This window comes from Chiroxiphia lanceolata, chromosome 18 (genome assembly GCF_009829145.1).
Source record: "Chiroxiphia lanceolata isolate bChiLan1 chromosome 18, bChiLan1.pri, whole genome shotgun sequence".
Classification (NCBI taxonomy): Eukaryota; Metazoa; Chordata; class Aves; order Passeriformes; family Pipridae; genus Chiroxiphia; species Chiroxiphia lanceolata.
Window position 1 is genome coordinate 6,673,026 of NC_045654.1, and position 22,366 is coordinate 6,695,391.

The following is a 22,366-nucleotide window of genomic DNA, read 5'->3' on the forward strand; positions in this document are numbered from 1 at the left end:
AAGGCAGAAGGGCCCCTGGTGCTCTGGGCTCCAGGCTTTGCCAGGGCTCCTGGTGCTCTGGGCTCCTGGCTCTGTCTGGGATCACGCTGCTCCCAGGGCAGGCGGCTCCAGTCCCAGCTCTGCCAGGGCTCCCACTGCTGTATCCGAGTGCTGGGCTGTGGTGGGGCTCAGAAGTCCGGCTACTGTGGACCAACAAACACCACTTTGGAAATGTGAGGTTTTAGCAACACAGTGAAGTCTTACTCCAGATAATTATCCCGATCCTCTCGTGTTTGGTGTAGTTTTCCTCGAGTGGCCGATGCCAATGGTGCTGCAGTATTTCCGTTACAGAAAAGAACAGATAAAAAATCTCTTTGTTGAGCCAGACACGTGTGAGCCTCAGAGCTGGGAACGTGCGTTGGGAGATTGTGATACAATTACATTTTATGTCTACCTATTAAGCATAATGAAGGGTTGGTTGCTGGCCTTAAATTTGGAAAGATCTTACTGTAGAGCTTAAACCAGAAGTAGATTCCTGTAATTACTGCTTTGCTGTGCGGAGTGTGGTGAGGTAGAGGGAATAAAAACTGTTCATTGTCCAATTGTATTTCCATAACTGCTGCACTTTTACATGTCTGTTTTGAAAGATAAATTTTTTGTTACACTAATTTTCCAAAGTAAGCTAATAAAAGCCAACACGGGGGAAAAAAAAGAGGTGAAGAATGTCAAATGAACAATGCTTAGAAAACATGGAGCTTCTTTGGTGAGCCCTGCTATGGTGCTTGGAGAGTGAGTGGCTTTGTTTGTTAAACACAAGGCCACTGTGCTATTGCAGTTTGGGTTCACTTGAGTCTGAGATCCTTGATGATGAAATGAAGAATTTAAAAAACTTTGAATTTAATGTTTGCTTTTCTTTGTACTAGATTAGGCAAACCTGGTAAAACATGAAGCAGTCAGTTCTGAATCTGCTTTTGCTTTTACTTGACTTTGTTCTTGCTGCCTGATGGCAGTATGTCAGGGAAACTTGGATCCTAGTGTCAGTTGTTTGGAATTATTGTTTGGATTATATTCAGTTTCAAATGGTACAAAACTGTAGTGAGAAATGAGCATTTGTTTATGCTGATGAAACCAGTCTTTCATAGACTACACTTGTTTTGGTTGTAAGTATCAGTACATGTTACAGCTCAGAATGTCCTGGTGCACTTTTCTCGTGTGATAATGTGGCCCCATTCTGCTCTTTGTGTGCATTTGGGACTGGGAACTGCTTCGAAGAGAAGCTTTTTCTGCTTCAGGGGAGCAAGAGGAGGGGGAAGACCAAACCTCTTCTTGACCCTTAGGAAAATAAAACCTCCTAAACCACATCCTTTTTCCTCTCCCCCTCAAAAATGTGGCTTGCATCTTCAATACAGAGGGGTTTTTCCTTTTCTTTTCTGACCGTCCTTTAAGGTGTGCTCTACTGGCCTCTCTCCTCCTGTTTGTAGAACTTTTCTTGGAATCCGTTTTAAGGGGTTATATTTGACATGTTCTTGAAGGCTGCCTTCTGCAGTGCTCTGGCCGAAATAGAAATGTGAAAAGTTCCCATTATTGAGCTGTAAAAGAATACTGGAAATGGGTTATGCAGAAAAAACCTTTTAGATAAGAATGCAATTTTCCTTTCCACATCCACTGCTAAGAATTAATAGCACATTCTTCCTAAATGGGTACTTCTGTATTATATTTTCACCTTAATGAAATTCTTTCCAAAACAGGAGAGTTTCATGTAAAATTTTAGAACAAAATTGAGCTGTTTTTATTTGCAGTGCTCCCCCCTTTAAAAACTTACGGGAACGACTGCTATGGAGTGTCTGGACATTCTGTGGAAAACAGGTGTGTTGGGTTCTGAGGTGCATGTCCCACTCTGACTCTCTGTCCCATCGCAGGGTGTGTGTCACAGGGCACTCCCTACCCTGTTGGCACGGCTGGATCTGGGCTGTCGCTGGGGTGGTGTGTGCTGTGCACACCAGCTGTGCTTCCACAGCTCCGCTGCTTGGCCGGTGGCCACCACGCAGTGGGGACACAAAGGTGTCACTTACCAGGACATTTCTGCCAGAAATACTCCAAAAGGGAGAAGGGCCAAGCCCACTGTGGCTCGGCCAGCGCAGGTCCGTTGTTGCACCTGGGGCAGAGGTGGTGAGCCCAAGGATGGCGTGGCCTGGAACAACACCAGCAAAAACACAGCCATCAGTTTTAATATGTCCCTTTTCTGTAGAAGGTAAATGAATGCCGAAAGAAAGCAAGAGCAATCCTCTGTGGTGGCAACGAAGCTGGAGATACCTCCAGGAAGACTTGCCAGTCCCAGCTAACAGAAGACCATATGCTTTTTAATGGTTTCGTTTTTAATGAAAGGGTTTTAATATAATGGTGAGAACGGAATTGTGCGGAAGGAGTAGGGCTAATAGAGAGATTCTGCTTTAAACAGCTCTTCACTGCTGAGTTGCAGTGGAGAAAATGCTTTTATTAAATAAAGTGTTTGGTTTTTCATAGTATTAGTGAAATAGTTCTCACATATAACTAATGCTTATAGCAATAGAGACACAGACAGGATTGATACAACTCAAAGTCTCCATGTTAAAAATACAAATTCCTTTGAAAGTGATGCTGCACAGCCTTTGCACTGTGTTTGTGACAAATTAACTCTTCAGGGGGATTCTGCGTTTGGGATGTCCCAGAAAGTGAAATACAGGAGAGATGTAAGGCACTCTGTTTGACTCTTACTCCAGAGTAACACTGAGCTTAATCCAAATTCTGTTTTTGAAAGGGGTATTTATAGTCAGCGAGGCCCTGACTGCCTACAGTCATATGCCGATAGTCTCCCAATCAAAGAGCAGCAAATACTATACTGCTCATTAGGTGGGTTACAGAACAGCTATTTTTTCAGTCACAAAACTTTCCTTTTGTGATTCATTTTCTGTGAATCACAGTAGTTCAGCGAACAGTGCAGATCACGACTTTTACAGCCAAATATGCAATTCCCTGGAAGCAAATGTTGAAAATTTAACTATTTCAGTGTAGTTCTTATAACTTACAAGTTTTGTATTAATGGGACATTGGCTCTTGAGTTTCCTGTAAAGCTTCACTCCTTGGGACAAGCGTGCCCATGGGTAGGAGCGTTCACTCCCCAGTGTGAGTGGTTCTCCACTCAGAGAATGCTGCTGGTATGAATTTCTTAGGTGTTACGATTTTATTTTTTAATTATTTTTTTTTGCTGTCGGTGCTCAGTGTACCTGCAGGCACACTGCATGCTGAATTGTGCATTTAAGCATTGGCTGCCACAGTAAAAATCTTGATGGCCATTGTTTCTACCAAAAAAAACCCGTCTCATCTTCAAAGTCACTGCTGTTACAATAATTTTCTCTTTGAACATGTCAGGATTCTCTCTTTGATTATAGACTGGATTGTCTCTTGTCATTGCATAATGATTTTTTTTTTTGGGTAGGCAGAGACATTTTTCAGTTCATCACAGTTCATCCCCCATCCCAGTACTTCTTTAAAAAAGAGATTATGTTGAAACCAGGTATTTAAGAATATAGATCTTCAAGAAATAACTGGTTTTGACTTTTTATTTTCCTGGAAATTTTATAAGCTGATGCGAAATACAGCTTTATTTTACAATCTGAACTTAGACTTTCAAAATTCCCTTCCTTGCCCTGCCTTTCTTTTGCTTTTGATTGGGCCAGAAATCATTATTTCAGAGATTTTCTTCTACTTTTTCGTTTGCTCTTTTTGCAACTTACACCACACAAAAGAATCCGTCTCTCTAATTCTGCCGTTGGTTGGATGATTGCTTGGGTGGGTGGTTGGTGTTTAAGGTAGTGTTTGATCTGGAGGCCGAGCACTCTGCTGCCAGACCTTCCCTGCTCTGCTCTCTGTTGAGGTCTGGTGAAAAGCCTTGGCAAGTGCTCGCCGAGGCTGCTGCTGTCGAAAGGTGTTTTTTGGTTTGTGGTCTGTCCATTCTCTAGGGACCAGAGTTTCTGCTGCTGCTGCAATGGGTGCTGACTGGCACGTTGCAGCTCTCCAAGTGTGGTGGTGGGATGAAGGTGCCCTGGAAGCAGAGCTCCTCTCCCACTGCTGCTGAGGTGTGCCAGCTTTGTAGCTCTTCATGGCTGATGGCTTAAATTATGGTGCTTTGGACTAGTACAATATTCACCTTGGATCAAAAGGTAGGGGACCTCCTGGAAGAGAACATGCCTTGGAAGGTCCTCCCAAGCCTCCTCGAGCTAAGTGAAAGCCCAGAGGCCAAGAGCGTTTGCAGTTGTCTTGCTCGGTGCGTGTGTGCAGTCTCTTCCATTGTGGAGTGATGTTGATGTCATCGGAGTAATGCCACCGTGGGAAAACTGTAAAAGATAGGGGACAGTAGAACTGCATCAAGCATGGAAGTGATTTATCCCTTGGGAAATTGGTATCTTGTAAAAATGGCAGGAGAACCCCAGCCCATGTGAGATCTGCAGACCCATATCTGGTTGCGATTACATGTGTGCAGGCTTCCAGCTGTTATGATGGGTATATTGCTTCAGAGGGTTCAGGAGGACTAAATCCAAAGTGCCGCTTGGTGGGAGTTACCTGTGTGGGCCCATGTGATGGAAGCCTTTGCCGTAGAGTTTGTAAATCCTGGCTGTGGTTCTGCCCTTGTGTTTTGTAAGGAAAGAGCTAAAAAGGACTGACTGCGTCTTTAAGCTTGTAGATCCTCAAAACCTCCTTGGGAAGTAGAAGAGGGAAGGGACCCTTTCAGGATTAATTAAACAGAGATGTCTTGCTGTGGACTTCAGGTTTACTGATAAACACCAGCCCCTCACCCACGTCTGGTGGTGCTGCTGTTATTTAATCAGGGCCACAACAAGGAATCTGAGCAATCTCCCCTTTCTCCTCCTCTGTTTCATTTATCTGTCCTCCCAACCTGTTTGTTTGTGTACGCTTAAGTTTTCCATGCCAGGGAGAAGTAGAGTGGAAATGTCAGGGGTCAGGCTGCAGGCAGGAGCAGGCAGCGAGCAGGCAGCCCAGCTCTGCAGCGTTGAAGTTTCTGAGAAACTGGAGATAGGTTGTTTCAGGCGAGATTAACTCCTTCAGCATGGCTGCTTTCTGCTTAAGAAGACCTGGAGGATGGGAGGCAAGGCGGGTGCATTAGGACACTGAACTCAGACTCCATTCCTCTATCCTTGCAGTCCCGTGGGTGATGGGTGCTCCTGCTGCCATTTCACTCACCCTTGTATCAAAGCCCTGCAGGCCCATCTGCCTTGGCAGCTATGCTGCTGCAGGAAGAGGCTGTGTGGATCCAGACCTGAGGAGGACAGTGAGTAGCAGAATTCACTGCAGTGCTGTTATGGATACCTGAGTTACTCGACACATTTCCCAGTGGACAGAGCATCCATGGAGGGCTGCTGTTCAGAGACGTGCCTTTGAGTAGACTTATGACTTGGAGTTTGTCACTCGAGGGATACCTAAAGACCACTCTGAATGCCCTTGCCTTCAGAAGAACCAGTTTTTACACTGGGCCAATTGACTGAGTGTCTCACAGGCCATGTGGTGGCTCCACGTGCAGCAGCCCTGGTCGATGGCTGGGGTTGGGTGAAGTTTTGGTTGTATGATTCAGGCTGCTGTAGCTGCAACTTTGCCCGACCTGTGTGAGAAAAAGGTTAATTCAGGGTGGGGGTGGAGGATTTTCTGTTTGTTTGGTGCCGCCTTTGCATTTGTGTTGTGGCAGCGAAGCGGGTGCTGAAGAGCCCAGTCCTGCCTGGCTTGACAGCACTCGCATTGCTGGCAGTGCCCCGTTTGGAACAACTGCAGGCAGAGATTACAAAGTCCTTACGCCCTTCTAGTGGGACAGTCTGTGCTTCTGCACTTGACCGAATCTAGACCAGGTTAACAACAGTTGTCACAAGCAGCCATCGTTGCGTATGGGTCAGAATGAAGCATGGAAGAGAATCACAGAATTATGTGGGTTAGAAGGGTCATCTTGTTCCAACCGTGGGCAGGGACACCTTCCTCTAGACCAGGTTACTCCAAGCCCTGTCCAGCCTGACCTTGAACATTTCCAGGGATGGGGCAGCCACAGCTTCTCTGGGCAACCTGTGCCAGTGCCTCAGTACCCTTTCTTGCTAATATCCCATCTAACTCTACCCTGTCAATGGGAAGCCATTCCTTCTTGTCCTGTCACTCCAGGCCCGGGGTCAAAAGTGCCTCTGCAGCTCTCTCAGAGACCTTGTGGGCTGCTCCATGCAGCAAGGTATATGTTGTGCTCCCCTGTGCCGGTGCCTGGGTGCTGCTCAACCTCGTGTCTTTCTCCAGCCCTTGCCAAGGGCAGCTGATGCTTCCAGCCACCTTCCCCAGAGAGGTGCCACAGGGCAGGGCCCACAGAACCCCCAGCATAGTGGAGTGAGCTAATTGGCTGCTGTTCTTTCATTTTCCAGGGATATTGAAATTGTTGTGGGTCATAAATCATGAGAGCATATGGCCAGAAGGAGAACGCTGGCCCATATTTCAGCTTTGGGCTGGAAGATGAGACTGTCCGTCCTGTATTGTACAGGCCCATTTTGTTGATTTACTGGCCTGTGAAACTTCAGAGTTAATTTTTCGTTGAAGCAGGGAAAGTCTGTCTACCCATGACTTTCCTACTTGAACAGCTGTTTGCTCCTGATTCGTTGCTATTCTGAGAATTTCGTGAAGACTCTCCACAGTGATGTGACAATTGGAAGAAAAAGATGAGCTTATATTTTTCTTATCCTAATAGTGGCACTTACAGCTGTACCTAAGAACACCAGGTTTCTTTGTGTGTTTTTTTTAAGCTGAATTTCCCTCACTGCCTCACATGGTTGTGCATTTCTTCTATCTGATGATTTTTTTTGCTTTTCCTTTAGATAGATTTAATTTTTGAACATGCTGTTCAATCAAACCCTGGTCCTCCATCAGATTTATGGGCCCCAGCTCAATCACCACACCTTTCTGCTGCTTTAGGGGATGTTTCTGAATGTGCCAAATCCATTATATGGCAATGACATTTCCATCTCTTTCTGTACCCAAAATTGGGATTTTTTTTACAGCAGAAGAGACCTAGCATGAATTGCCCAGAAGGTGCTGGGTTGGTAGCATCAACTCTCAGTCTGATTTGCCAACATTTAAGTGTTTTCCAGCAGAGATTTTGACCTTTCGTTAACAAGCTCAGGCCTCCTGCTTTTTTAAGTTATTTTTTGCAGACTCTTTAGAATTTGCCTGTGAATTATTTGAAAGGGAATTGCAGACAGTGATTTGGAACCCCCTGTTTTTGGAGTGTCACACCTCTGCTGTCGGTGCTGCTGGGCATGGAGCGGGTCAAGGAGCACCCACAGCATCATGGAATGGTTTGAGTTGGGAGAGATCTTAAAGCTCATTTTGTTCCACTCCCCCGCCCTGGGCAGGAACACCTTCCACTAGACCAGGTGCTCAGAGGGAGCCCTGTCCAACTTGGCTTGTCTGTCTCAGAACTGTATCTCTGCAGGTGCCTTGTGAGCCTCAGCTTTGACCTGGACTCTCTGCTCCCACTTTTCTCTTGATCTGTGATGTTGTGTGAGCTCCTTTTGTTTTCATGAAGGCTGATTCCCAAGGTCCCCTCATTCACTCCTGAGACACCAAACTCCATCTGGAGGTGTGTTCAAGCTAGTGCTCTAAATAAATGGCATAAAAGAGCTAATGATCCTTGGTGCTGGTTCTTGCTACTGTTAGCCTTTGTAAACTCACTTGTATTTTCAGGAGTATCCTTGAACTTGTGTGGTTTAACCCCGAGCATTACTGCACATGATCACTGTTTTCTTCGTGTGCAAGAGCCTCAGATGTGTGAGGCCCCTGGGAGAGATTGACTTTGCCTGTGGCAGTTTTGTGTTACAGTCTCTCGTAATTGTGAGTTATAGATGGGGCAGAGGCACCTCCGGGAGCTGTGGGCAGAGCCAGGGAGGAGATGGAGGGACCAAGGGGTGGGCAGCCAGCAAATCCTTTCGTCCTGGCCCTGGCAGCCAGGCTGGATGCAGATCTGGCTTTGGGATGTGAGAACACAGGTCCTGTTGAGCTCTTGGGGAACAAGGCAACAAAACACTTAGAAGTCTTTGGCCAGCTGTATCTGAGCCTTTGCCTCACAAGAGACTGATAATATTTCAGAGCCTTTTTTTGCTTGGCTAACAAGTACTCATTTAATTTGCATCCTGAAACTTAAGTGACCACAAATGAATCTTTATCTTTCATTCTGTTTTCACTGTATTTAAGGAAAATAGAGTTTCCATGTATAATCTGCAGGGCTTAAATATCCTACTTATTACTAGTAATTTCTATTTTTTCCCCTGCAATTATGTCAAAGGTCTTGCACAAATCTGATGAGAGAGTGCTGGAATTTACATGTTTCCTCCTCTGTTTGCTCTGTGCATAATCACCAAGTATTCATTCCTTTACTAGCTCCATTGATACACCCCTTCCCTTGCCAGTGTGAGTGGGCATTTTCCTCCTATTTTTGGAGGCCTGCTCTGCATGGTACTTTTGACCCATGTGTCACCAAACAGAAATGAGCAGCACCAAAACTTACTAAAATGATATGACAGATTATAGAGTGAATTAAAGGCTAAAGTAAATATTGCTCTTGGGGCCCCATCCCCTGGCCAGTCCAGCTGGTGGTAATGGGGCAGCAGCAGAGTGGAGTTTAGGCCAGCTCAAGCTATTTTTCTGTATTGAACACACAGCAAAAGGTTCTTTCATGGGAAAAACCAGCTTGATAACACCCAGATAACACCCAGTAGCCCGGGACAGAGTCTGAAGGCAGCTGGACGCTGCCGAGGGGACAGTGAGCTCTCGGCAGCGTGGGCTGGTGGTCACCCAGCTCTGAGGTCGATGCTGTGGGGGGAAGTGAGGCATTATCATTGTTCATCGCCGTAGCTCCGTGTGAAATGTCCAGGTGGCGATTTAATGCAGAAGATTTAAGTAGCATCTTTTTTTCAGCATCTTTTTGGCCTGTCCTGATATAATCCTAGACGGTGTCCAGAACTGGTTTTAGTTAAGTAGGGCGTGTATTGAACAATTTCATGTAACTTCTGTGCAACCAGAAAATTCCACTTTGGATTTTAACGGAGAACCTTTTGTTTGCCCGTGCGTTCTGGCTGTCAGGAGATGGGCTTTGCATGGGCTGGAGCTGTGCGTAAAGCTACCGTGTGATAATTTGCGTACATACGAATAAATTTGAAAGTATTGAGTGCCAAACCCAGCATTTCCTTACTCATCACGATGGTGTGGGTGTTACCCTTGGTGAAAATAGGCTCAGAGCATTCAGTTAGTGCAAGCGAGTGATGTACGCCAGCAGCGCAGGAAACACGGGATCAGGTCAGCCTGTATTCCCTACTGATGTGGAGGTCTCCTTCTCGTGTTGGCTCTGGATTCGGGGAATTCAGAGGCAAGGACACATCTCCGATGGCCACAGCACTTTTAAGGACAGTTAGGAGGGAGAAGCCAGTTGTAGCCTCTTCCCAATGCTAGGGCTGAGTGTCAGTGTGATGGAGCTGGCGGGTGGGGCGTTAAGCAGTTTGCTCCTTTCTGAGATGAGCAGAAGTGCTCAGGTTTTTGTGTGGGTGGAAGGACAGGCCCTGGAAAATAACTTGTTGCTCCAGAGGCTTCACTGGTGTTGGATGGCAGCGTTTGGATGTCATGAGTGTTGAGTCAGCTGTGCTGGATAGGCTCAGTTGTCGGACTCCCATTTATTTCTTTTGGAAGTGTTCAGGGTTGTTTGACTGTTGGTGGCAGTTGATTTGGTTTGATTTTTAACACCAGTTTTCCTTGCTTTGGCAGGGTCACAGTTATCATACCATGCAGAGCTGAGGAGAGCAGTTTTGGTGATGGCACTGGGAGCCCAACCAGCTGTTTGGAGCCCTGTGGTGGGGTTAGACTTTGGTTGGAGGTTTGGTTGTCGGTAGCTCAGCTTTCCATGGCTGTCACAGGCAAGCTGTGGTTTGCCTGCGTGGGGCGGGCAGGGCCAGGCGTCAGACAGCAGCACTGCAGCTGGGGTGGGACTTGGTTTGCCAGAATGGTCTTTTGTTCTGTGAGAACCAAATCCCAACATCAGCTGCTTTGCAAGGGGAGCAGGCAGGACCCCCTCTGCGGTTTGCATGTTTTGCAGGGAAGCCAGCCTGAGACTCAATGTGTTAAACCAAAAAGAGGAACTGAAGGTAGCTAAAAGAGGGGAAGGATATGACTTAGAAACTGTCTGTTGTCCGTGTGGCCATCTAGCAAGGCACAGGAGCTGGTGCTGTTGCAAGGCACAGAGCTTCTGGCTTCTCCTGGGATGCAGGACTTAACTTTCTTCTCAGAGTCATAGAGCTGTAAAGCAGTGATTTAACAGTAACATCCAGAGAAATAAATAGGTGAAGGCAGTTTCACACTTGTCTGTGAAGCCATGGAGGTGTGTTGCTCTCCTGCTGGGCAGTGGCAGCAAGGTGGTGAGTGGTGTGTTCCCTCTCTCGTGTCCTCCCAGCACAGTGGAGGGAACATGGTTTTTAGGTCAACAATGTCATTCTCCTCGTCCACATATCGTTCATTCTGCGTCTTCAAGGTCAAGCTACGTGTAAGGTGACTGCTGCCTTTTCCATCGATAGGGTTAGCATTTTTCCTACTTCATGTTTTTTTCACCAGCTTCTTCAGACAGTGGCATGTGGTTCACATCTGAACTTGTCCTCAAGTGATATCTGCCCAGCTTGCTGCTGGAGCTGTGGGGTAGGACACTGCAGTCTGACTGTAACCCTACAGCCTGACAGCAAACCCTTAACGCTGCTGTGGGTTTGGGCAGCCTCCCTGTCATGGCATGCACATCCTTCCATGCTCCTGGTGAAAACAGGAGCAGGAAAAGAGGTCAAGGGAGAAAAGAGAAAAATGTATTCGCAGCAAGTACTTTGTGTCTCCTGTTATTTGAATTCTGTGCAAGCAGCGAGCTCCGATGGAGCCCCACGCCAGCTCAAGACCACTGAAAGCAAAATAAACATCTCTGCAGCATGGGCTGATACACTCTCCCTTTAGAGCCGCAGGCACCTCCAATTAATCATGCTGTCTGTGGAGGAAGGGGCTGTGAGGACCAGAGGATGCTGCCAGAGCTGATGGGCTGATGAAGGGGTGGGCAGCATGCAACAATAAGGGTGAACAGGCTGTGTACCAGCCCGGGTGAGCAGGAATGACCGTACCATGCCTTTGGGTAAGCACTGTCTTGTCTGTGTTGCAGCAAAGTTAGAGCTTTAATCCTGGTTTGTGGGATATATGAGTGGGATAGTGCTCAGTGCTGTGCACACATGTTTGATGAAGAGCTTTCCCTCCTGTGTGAGAAAGGCTCTCACAGAGCAGCTTAGCTCAGCCTCGACAATAAATCGAGGGGCTGACCAAGCCAAGTGACTTCTTGAAATGTCAACGAGTGAGATGTGTCTGATACCCTGGAGCTGGGGTGTCTCTGCAGTGTGCTCCTGGTCAGCAGCATGAGGACTCACCTGTCCCCATTTCCACTGAGCTTCTCCTAACAAGTCCTTGGCATCAGTTGTTCACCTTAACCACCAACACTGAATTCTGTTCATACTGGGGAGGGCAGCACCTTTAAGTGTCTTATGGGCTTTAAAAATGGGAGAGGTTAAACAGAATAAATGAAGGAGTAAAATCAAAGTGAGAGGAAGGTTCTGGTAATGGTCAGTTGGGGCTTTCACTTGAGTGCCTGTGGAGCTGGGTGCTGCCAGTCCGGGGCCAGAGGCAGCCTATGCCAGGGCATTGGAAACAGCAGAAACAGATCCAGCCCACAGTGGGCATGGGTTGCCAGGGGTGAAGACACCTGAAAATGGTGCAAGCAGGTGGCATGTGCCATGTTTGTGTCTATGAACAAATGCAAACCATTGCCTCCTTGTATTCCAGGGTCGAGAAAATGCCTTTGTCCAGGACTTTGTCAGTGCCGCAGCAGTGAGGAAGGAGATGGTTCATTTGTTTATCAACACAAATGAACTAGTTGTGTTTAAAAATACAGTTTTAGGAGTGCTTAAAAATACAATTTCAGGAGTACATTAATCTGTGGAGACTAGGTCCAGTGTGCAGGAAAACATGAAATGTTTTCAGACCTTATTTTTCTTGAAAACTGAAAAAGATGGCTCTGTGCTGTGTACAAATGCAGAGCTATGTGCCTGAACCAATATGTCAAACTGTCATGTGGGAGATTTGGTGAAAAACATCTTGTCCTAAGGGAATAATTTTAAACACTATATGTAGGTTTGCTGCCTCATAAGGGATCATTACTCAAATCTATTCCCTCTTATGGTAGCTTGGCCTCTGCTTAACGGGCACAGAGTGAACAGAAGCCCATTAACGCGTCCTTTAAGAGTGGTTATCAGATGGTAGAGGGGAAACAGATCTCTGATCAGGGAATATAGTGTTTTTGGCCAAATTCTCAGATTCAGCCTTAACAAGATCAGTAGCAATCCAGGGCCTTCACGCTCGGCTGGCCATCGAGGGCGGCGGCGGGGCCGTGCTGTGCCGGGCGGCCGGACCCTGGGCAGCGCAGGCGGCTCAGGCTGTGTCAGAGCGGTGAAGAAGTGTAAGGGATGAGCCCTGGGGCAAGGAGCCATTCCAGGGATCTTCACCTCCTGTTGTCACTTCAATGTCGCAGGAATGCTGAAATGTGGAGTGGAACCCACTCCCAACCAGACCCCTACCAGACTGTGGCTATGCTGTCGCTCCTGCGTGTCACTGCCTCCCGTCCTTTTGTTGGTGGTGATTTTGGCAAAAATGAGAGGGATGGCATGAGCAGCACCTGAAGAGCAGCATCATCTCCCAGTGCCTCGTAGCATCCGTGGTTGCCTTGGCTACACCAGCTCTCCCTCAATTAACCTCCTCTCTGGCAAGAAGATGCATGCAATGCATGTTAGTCTTACAGGTGAACTTGGTTTTAATGGGATTAGTTTACTAAAAATTGGGATACCTCTGGGTCTGCACAGTGCTTGGTGGGGTTGTCACAGTTAAAAGAACATATTTATTTTTTAATAAGAAGATGCTACATGAGGCAAAAGGCTTTACGGAGTAGCTTAACTGCTCAGGGGTTCAGGAAAAAGGAGTGAGAAGGAAGCTGGAGGGACTGCAAGTGTGTATACACAGTGTCTGCAGGAGTGAGGAGAGTGTCAGGGTCTAACATCACTAAAGAAATGTGATTTTCCCGAGCTAATGTGGAAAAGCAGTCTGTAGCATGTGTATTAAATTTTTTGGTGAAGCAGAACTCCTGGTCCTCTTCCTGTGTCCCAGCTGCAGGCTCCAATGCTGCTGGCCAGGCTCCTGGCTTAGTCACCATGTTGCCATTAATGCTGTAAACAAACACACAGCAACCTTTTCTTTTCAGAGGCTGCGTGCCTTTGAAAGTAGAGCAGAACGAAAGAGCAGCTTCCTAAATGTGCAAGGTCAGAGCAGAGGGTCGGGCCTGGGGGGAGGCTGGGGAGCCTGGCTGGGCACTGCCTGCTTGCTGTTTGTCTGGGGCTGAACGCCTGGAATGTGTTTGGCTGGGTAAAGCTTGGTCAGAAGCTCTTACCTAAAAGCAAACTGGCTCTGGGAACTACCACATCACCAACCCAGTGGGGTAGGACAGCATCACGGTTGAGTTGGTTCAAAACTCCTTTTGGTCTCTGGTCACTTGGCTGCTTTGAGTTTCATGCCTTCCACATGAACATAGTGTGAGCTTACATCCAGTGTTTTACCTCTGCTTCAGCATTTGCTGTTTCCAAGGGGCACACACTGTCCTGCAAGCCAGTGGTTGTGCTTTTGTCTGTCCTGGGTTCTGTTGTGTCACGTCCTTTGGCTTGGAGAGGAAGTCTCCACCCAGACCATCTCAAGATCTTGGGTGTGGAGGATGGCCCTTATTAGAAGGGTACTGCTTTTATTAATAACACAAATTTCTTGCAGTAGTTGCTGATAGAGGCAGTTGTGCAGTTTAAAGATAATTCGTTTGAAAATACCTTGCTTTCAGTAAGGTGCTTCACGACTGATGGCGATTTGTCTGGAACTTGACAGCTGCGAGGCAATGATGTGGTGACACCGTCTTCCATTACCTGACTAATTTTAACCTGTCCATTTCCTCTAAGATCACCCCTCCAGACCGTGTGTGCTGTGGCCTGAGGGTGCTGGGGCACTGGGGCTCTGAGGGAGGCAGAAAGGATGGCTGGTGGAACAGGTCAGCTGGGAGAGTGTTACTGTTCTGGACAAGCATCAGGCAGTATCCTGTCCTTAAGAACATAATTCTTATCAGGTGGATCAGCACAACTATGATTTTTTGCTACAAAGATTTTTTTTCCAGGAAAGCATCGTACCTTTGTCAAGACAGAAATATTGGAAAAAAGTAAATTGCACTGAAGATTTCCCTCCAGATTGACTTTGAGAATTCTTGTGCCAGTGCAAGCCTTTCTGTAAGATCTTTGTTTTGGATTTAAATGTGTCATTTTCTGTGCTCTTTAACGATAGAGAGGAGGGCTGGAGCTCCCACAGTGGTGTCCCGTGGTGAGTGAAGCTTGTGTAGACAGTGGCAGTCAGTACTGACTTTGCAAACTGAGGCTCAGTTCCTGCTCACCTCTTTTGCTTGGGTTTTCCTCTCAGGCCTGTTCATCCCTGTGGGATAGATTTTGCTTTGATTCCTTTATCAGTAGTTTGCTTAGGAATTTTATCTACAGCAAATGGCTTAGAAATAATTTGCTGATTTACAAGCAAATAAGCCTAACATTTTATTCTTTAGTTGCTTGTGACACATGAACTTCTTCAAGTAGTCATTGCTGAGGACTGGCTCTGTTTGGGGTGTTGGGCTGCCTGCACAGCCGGTGCAGTGGAGCTCTGGCTCTGATCCTGGCCTGGCAATGTGCCACCTCTGCCTTGGCTGTTGGAGTCCTTGGCTGTGGGGGTCTCCTGCAGCCCTTGTAGAAACACCGCTGGGATCCCCGGGCCCCTCGTGGCTGCAGTTCAGCCATGGGACTCTTTCCTCTTTCTCTGCAGCAGAGGAAGAGAGTTGCTGTCACAAGGACTAATCTTGAGGCGCTGGCTCTTCCTGTGCTGAGCCCAGCATGTCCTGTGCAGTCAGGGAAACCTAAGAATAAAATATTGGGTACTGAGTGCCTTGTGAACAAATACAAGTAAGAAAACATTTATCTTTCACAGTTTTCTGCACAATCCCATCTGAGCTTTGAATATTTTATAAATAAAAAGTTTTTCATGTATATTTGCATTCAGGACAGTAAGCAAAATTGAACACTGAATCAAACAGTGGTTATTTAAGGAGTCTATTTTCTTGCCCTGTGGTTTTTCTGAAGCAATGGGGCTCAGGGTGACAGGAAAGGAGAGTAGAAGCTCCACGTGTTGGGAAGGTGGTTGTGGAACTCAGCATTTGGGTATTATGTGGCAGCCTCTACTCCATGCTTCTGCTCAGCCCCTTGGTGGTGCTTATTTATCTGACTAAAACACCCAACACCAACTGCAGGGAACTGGAATCCATATGGAGCGTAGAGAGCGCCTTTGCCGTGCTGCTGCCGGATTCTTCGTTGGAGCAGCGTGTGAGGGTGTCAGCGAAAGGTGATGGTGGCGCAGGCTGGGCTGTGCAGTGATAGACATCTGTGTGTGGATGTAGATAATCTCTGTGTGGGGTTTGCACGTGGCTGCACCAATGCAGGGCTGAGCAGGCAGCAGTGCTGCTCTGGAGCCCCGTTCCTTCTCCCAGCGCTCATGGCATCGTGTCCCCAGATTCTCAGTAGTTTCTCTGTGTGGTGTAACTCGACTGTTTTAGATACAAGCATCTCTGACATCTTGTTAAATCAAGCATTAAAAGTATTTTCCATTTAAACCAGAGACTTCCAGGCTAGTTTAGGATTATTAATATCATTGTGATTGTGTAAGAATCTGGTCAGTTCTGGTTTTGTATCTGGTATAGCAGTAGGTTCAGTGGAAGCAATGCGAGCTGCTCCATGAAGTGTGTACCCCCACACTGCTTGGCTTTGTGGAACAGGAGAAAGGTGATGGAACCTCCTGAGAGGTTAAACGTGCACAGCCAGCTTTTGACATCTTTGGCATGTTCCACCCATTTTAGCTACTCTTCACATTAACTGTAAAATCCATGGGAAAAAGGCCAAGGGATATTGTTTAGGATGTTTCAGTTAAAGTCTTCCATTTGTGGTTAACAGAAACTAATGATGGCTAAAGATCATACAAAGCCCTGAAATGAAATAAATTTTAAGAAAAATGTTATCGTGGTGCTCCATTAAAAGAGGGGAACAGGGAGACCATTGCTAGGAGTGACCATGAGGGCACAGAGGGCTCAGGGCTGGCTTCCTGCTTGCAGATGTTTCAGCATCCGTTTTCAATAGCAGAGGGTGCACAGGGAAGGAAAGCTCCTGATAGTGCTGCAGTCTAGGACACACTCATCGGTCCTGGATCCTTCCCCAGCATTCAGACGTGTCACTGGTTTCAATTTGTTCTTCTGCCCTGGTAAAAAATCAGCCATGGATGTTCTCTGCAGGGTGGGGAGGGGGAGCCACACCAGTGGTGGTGACACAGTGTCCCCGAGCTGGGGGATGTGACGCTGCAGGCGCAGGAACCGGGGGGCATGGCCTGGTGGGGAGAGGGTGAGGCAACCCCGCTACTGCCGCCCGTGAGTTGGTGGGGTTGCATGTCATGGGTCTCCTAACCTCTCTCTGTGAACCCTTTCCAGCCCACGACCTTCCCCAAGCAAGACCTCGGCGGCGGCGGCGCAGACGGGCAGCCACCTGCAGTGCCTCTCGGTCCACTGCACGACGACGTGGGCGAGGCGAAGGGCCGGACTGCGGTGCCAACGTGGGGTCCCTGCACTCGGACATCTCCAACAGATTCGGGACTTTTGTGGCTGCCCTGACTTGAACAAAAGAAATTTTTTTTCTTTTTTAATTTCAAAGGGCCGCTACTGCTAGGTGGACTATTTTTCTAGGTTGGTACCTGCTTAGTGGCATATGGACTGGAAAGGGTTAATTTAAAGTAAACCTCAACTTTTTTTTAATCTTCTGCCACAGTATGTTACCAGTGTTAACCCTTCTGCAGTTAGCACACTTTTGCTTAAGATTTTCCTGCTAGACCACTTTTTCCCATTATTCTGTAACCTTGGCATACATTTATAGATGAGGCCTTTTCCTTTTTCATCTCAACGTATGTCCAAGTCACGTATGTCATAATAAGACAAAGATTCTCCTCCTCCTTCTCCATTTTTTCCTCATTTGCTTTGTTTCTCTTTTTTTTTTTGTTTTGTTTTGTTTTGTTTTGTTTTGCTTTGTTCAGTGCTTATTACAATGGTGATCCTGAGGAGCAGCAGTTCAGGAATAACACCAGTGAAAGTGAAATGGTCAGCATTAAATTATATGTCGTACTGACACCCAGCCTTTGCCAGTCACATACAAAACAAGCAGTTGATGCTCTGTCGAATGTTCAGGCATGGACCTACCCTTTCCCGAAAGAATGAGGTTCTCCTGTTAATGAGGTTCAGCCTCATTTGCTCTGTGCCTCTTGGTGAGGCCAGGACGCTCCTTCTTCTCTGTACCTGGGCCCAGCCCTGGGATGGAGCTCTGTCATGAACGGCTGGTTCAGGCACAGCGGGGAATGTACCAAGGGGTTTTTCTATGTAAGTCTAACAGGAAGTTTTTAATGGTCAAGAGTCATTATCTCCTCCTCTGAAGGTCCAGGCTCCCTCTTGCTTTCTGGGGCCTGGTGGTGCTCCTGCAGTTCCCAGTTTACTGATGCTGAAAAAGAAAATCCCCTGTACCCTGCCCATTTTTTGCCCATTTTTAGCTGCAGAAAGATGCTGTTGATTGGTAGCAGGTCCAGTGTCCCCTGTGCTTGTCTGGGGGTGCCCCAGCCCCCACCTCAGGTCCTGATGCAGTGGCAGCAGCTGGGGATGGCCCAGGTTGGGGGATGCAGGGGGCTGTCTGCTAGGGCAGCATTTCCTAATCTGCCAGTGCAGGAGATCCCTGTCAGACCCCCCAGAACTCATTCAAGATCCTGCTTCTGCCACACACTGAAGAACAGCATTGCTGGATGCACACAATAAAAGGAAAGCCATGCTTTCCTGCTCGGGCTAGATAATGCTCATTCGAGATGAAAGTTGGAAGCAAACCAGATAAACCCACGACTGACATGATGGTCTGACTCTCCAGCAGTTTTACGTAATACTGTCCATTATTTGTGTGTCCCTGCACCCAGGAGTGGCCCCATCTCGCCCCGTGCCGGCAGCTCGCCTCCTGCAGATCCTGGAGCTCAGGAACAGCACTGGAGGATTAGGTTTTGGCTGCCAAATAAAGGTTGGCCTCTCTAGGGTTATTTATTCATGATTTCACAAATGTGTCCCTGCTGAAGGGATGGAGTTGAAGACTGCTTTGTATTTTATCTTTGATGATTGTGCTGGGTTTTTAATTATTTTGACGTAATATTCTCAGTAGACACCAACGGAGAGGAAATTCTGCCTAAAAAGCCAAGGGTGGTCAGGAATCCTCACTCTCGGTCGTATGTGGCTTCAGAGAGACTCGCAGTGTTTGGAAATGTGATTTGAATGTGCTCTTATTAACCATGCATGGATTGATTTATGGGTCTGGTCAATGAATTGACTTTGGATAAATTTGGATAGTTTTGAATCTTGATTTTCAATATTATTTTACTTTTTATTGAAGCTGGAGCTGCCACGAGGATGAGGATTTTTGCCCATCCTGAAGCAATTGGCTGTGGAGCTGCCTCACGCCCGCTTGGTTTGGAACAAAAAGCTGGGATGGTTTGTACCTCTGTTGGGGTGTGACTGGGAGCGCAGAGCTCCTCCTGCACCTGCAATAAAATATCACCATCCCAGAAAGTATCTCCTGGTAGAATCACTGTCAGCCTCCCTCTGGAAGGTGCCTCTTTGCCTGTGATTCCTCAAGTCCTGGCTCACCCAAGTATGTGATTTTAAATCCTGTCAGCAGAGCATGGGGGGGATGCTGAGCTAGGGGGTCTGTGCCTACCAGGGCACTTGTGCTGCTGCGGGGGGCTTGGTCCACAGAGAGGGTCCTGGCGTGACCCCGGTCCGGTACTGTCTTCCGTCACAGCTGAAAATTTTGTCCGATTCTGGCCTCGTGTCACTCCTGCATGGGTGCAGCCCCTTGCCTTGCTGCTTTGTTTTAGTTTCTTCCTGTGCCAGGATTTTTCAGGCTTCCTGAGGTCAGGGATGCCCCCCTGTGCCACGGGAAGGAACCTGTCAGGGCAGCGCAGAGTTCAGATGCTTTTAAAGGAGAAATCGCCGTTTGAGTGGAACTGTTGCTACCTTGGTCTGACCAACATTCTACTCATTCATCATTGGCAGCTTGTGCTCGTCTTCCTTTGCAGTTGTTCTCATCCACTTGGAACTTGCTTTCTCGCTTGCGCTCTCATGGAATGCAGAGAGCAAGCATTCCTTAAAAATCAGTGGAATTCTGTGAAATGAGGCCAGGCGGTTCTGAGGCTGGGGTGGCACTTGGCTGCTGTGTGTCGGAACAGGACTGTCGAGGAGGTGAGCAGTTAAACCCGCAGCTGGCTGTGTCTGGGAGTTCTCCTGAATCATATGGTCACATGCAATCCTCTTGCTAACCTCCTGTCCCTTTGATCTTGACTGAACGAGCTCTGCCTGGGCAGCCAGTGGTGATGCCAGGACCAACCAAACCTGTGCTTTTAGGGTTTTGTTGCTTTTTGCCAAAGATCAGAACAGAAACGGTACATCCTGACCAAGACAGGCATCATGTCCTGCTCATCACCTGGGAATGTGGTACTGACAGTGTATGCAGAGGGCTCGAGCTTTGTCACAGAGCTGGTGGTACCTGCAGTAATTTCATTGTACCCATTAATTTTACCCATTAATGATGTCATCTTCTGAATAATAATATTCCAACTGAAGCATGTTGGAGAGCTGTAGGTAAAAGCCAGTTGTGGAAGAGGTAAGTTGCACTCTTGTGGAGAGGGAAACTGAGGCACAGACAACATCGACCTGAGTGTGTCAGGCATACTGGTGGCAGGGCTGAGCTGCACTGAGGTCTGACCTCTGCTCACTGCAGAGCCTCATGCCCGAGGCTCACTTCCTTCGGGGTCTGAGCTGGGTCAATGGGGAGAATTTTATGAGCTACACGTTTCCCAAATGCCAGGGCAAAGCCAGGATGGTGAAACCTCCCACCTGTGTGTCCTATGCGGCTTCCAGATGGGGGATGTTGTACAAGAAGCCAAAGACTGGTGGTACCTGACGCACAATCCACTTTGGATTGCAAACAGCAGCTAAAATGTGGCTTTACCTTTGTCATGGGGATTCTCCCTGGCCAGCCCGGCACTGGAGGCTCCCACACAGCCTTGGAGCTGCATCAGGGGAACCTGGATGTCCCCCACCTCCCGGCCCTGTGCCCTGGCTCCCTGTGTGTTTGTTAAAAGAAACCCTGTGCTTAGTCTGCAAGTTACAGTGTCATAGCAAACTGAGCAAAGTTTGTCTTGCATTTCAATTGGGAGGAGTGATAAAACATCTCATTGCCAGATCACTTTCTCCTGGAGTTACCCATTCTCTGTTATTCGAGCATCAGTGAGGTGGTTTAGGCTCATTGTTATTTAGTTAAGGTTTTCACTGTGTGTGAAGGTGGACAGGAATGAGCACCAGAATTCTGTCACCTGGATCACTTGGGGACCTGTGCAGATCCCATGGCCTCCATGGTAACTGGTAGTGCTGGCTGGCCTTCAGAACCTGGGGTCAAGATTGGACTTCCAGGCACCACCAGCAAGGCAAAAAATTCCAGTTTCAGTAGGCAGAAGGGTGGGGCGAGTGCAGGGCAGCAGGATGGGCACTGGGAGGGTGGGAGGCAAAAACCAAATGGTACATTTGGCTTATTTTTGTTGAGCTGCAGTGTAAGGTTTTCTCAGCTGCTGGATTCACAGCTGTTCAAGGGATGGTGTGTAAGAGCATAACCCATTTTTATAGAATTGTCTCTCCTTTATTGCTTAAGGCTAATGGAGGAAATAGTCTAATTTTGTCTTAGAAATTCTCTATTAAAATTGTTGGTTTGAGTCCATCCTCTCATAGGTTCTGACTGATGAAACTGCAGGCTCTGATTTCTGGCAGTTGTAACTTTATCACTATTCACTACCCAAGAATATTACAGCTTTAAAACAGCCTTAAGCAAAAGGATGTTATTTCTTTGTACTGAATTTGGTTCATGGAAAAGAAAAAAACAACTGAAACACTGGTAATCCGTACTGCATAGCAAACTCTTCTGAAAAATGTTATTGCACATGTAAAATATGAAAACTTGACTCTGCTGTGTGTTAGGCAATCCTGTAATCTTTTTTTTTTTTTTTTGATTCTTGTTAAATTCATTTCCTAAATGCTTGGTTGGAAGACTGTGACAATAGCTCATGAAATTGAGTGTTATTTTTCTTTCTTTTTTTTAAATATGTAAAGTGCAGTCTTCTGTATTCCTGCATATTGTACATATCTGTATATGTTTTACTGAGCAACTAAATAACAATAAATATGATGTTAATGGTGGCTACTGTATATTTCATACCAGTGTTGTTGATTTTTGTAGTAAGTCCTTTTTCCCCTGGGATGTGAAGAAGTGAATAGACACTGTTCATGTTCAGGTAAGCCCTGGGCCTCGAGATAGTGGGGAGAAATTTGCCCATAATCTGGGGAAACCCTCGCCCACATGTGGCTCCACCTGGGGCTCCTGGGAGGTCTGGGGTGCACTTTGCCAGTGCTCCAGGGCTTTGCCAGTTCCTCCCTGCCAGCAACAGCAACCCTCTACCCCTGCAGGATTGGTGGTTTTTAATTTTGATTTTCTTTTTAATCCTGAGAGAGGAAGGAATGCAGTGTTCCTGGCAGCTGTGCAGTACCTGCTTCGCAGTGAAGCCCATGGAAGATGAGACCTTCCCCTCTCTGCCCAGGCAGTCTCCTGTGGGACTGCAGACCTGTTGGGCAGCACGAGCTCCCGGTGTTCCTCGTTCCCACTGTCAGCCCTGACCTCTCCCCAGCCTGTCTCCAGAGGCACTGAAGGATGCTGGCTCGATCTGTACACTGAGATGGTTGGGACCCTCTTGGCTGCTGGTTGTTTGAGACGTCCATGCAGCTCTGCCCAGATGCTGCCATGGGATTTTTGGGGCCATCCTGCTCTTCTCTCTGTGCTCTCTCTCTGTGGCAGCACCTTTCTTTCTCCTCTTGCAACCGGTGGCTCTGGAGCTTGTTCAGAGGAGCTGGACCACGCCTGGAGCTGCTGGGCAGTGGGAGCAGCCCCCGAGGCAGGTCCCCAAGCCCCTGGCCCTGCTGCTGCCCCTGCAGTGCTGCTCCTGCTTTATCTTAGTCATTCAGTAAAACTGG

General features: G+C 47.5%; 1 protein-coding gene across 1 annotated transcript in view; it reads left to right on the forward strand.

Annotated features, from left to right (window-relative positions):
* The window catches only part of MN1 (MN1 proto-oncogene, transcriptional regulator), a 35,088-nt gene extending 13,544 nt beyond the window's left edge, over positions 1-21,544 (forward strand). The window contains 4 exon segments of the mRNA XM_032705710.1: positions 16,706-16,714; positions 16,717-16,782; positions 16,785-16,829; positions 16,832-21,544. Of these exon segments, the coding sequence (XP_032561601.1) occupies positions 16,706-16,714; positions 16,717-16,782; positions 16,785-16,829; positions 16,832-16,890 (179 nt within the window). The 3' untranslated portion in view covers positions 16,891-21,544.
* The last annotated feature ends 822 nt before the right edge of the window (positions 21,545-22,366 follow it).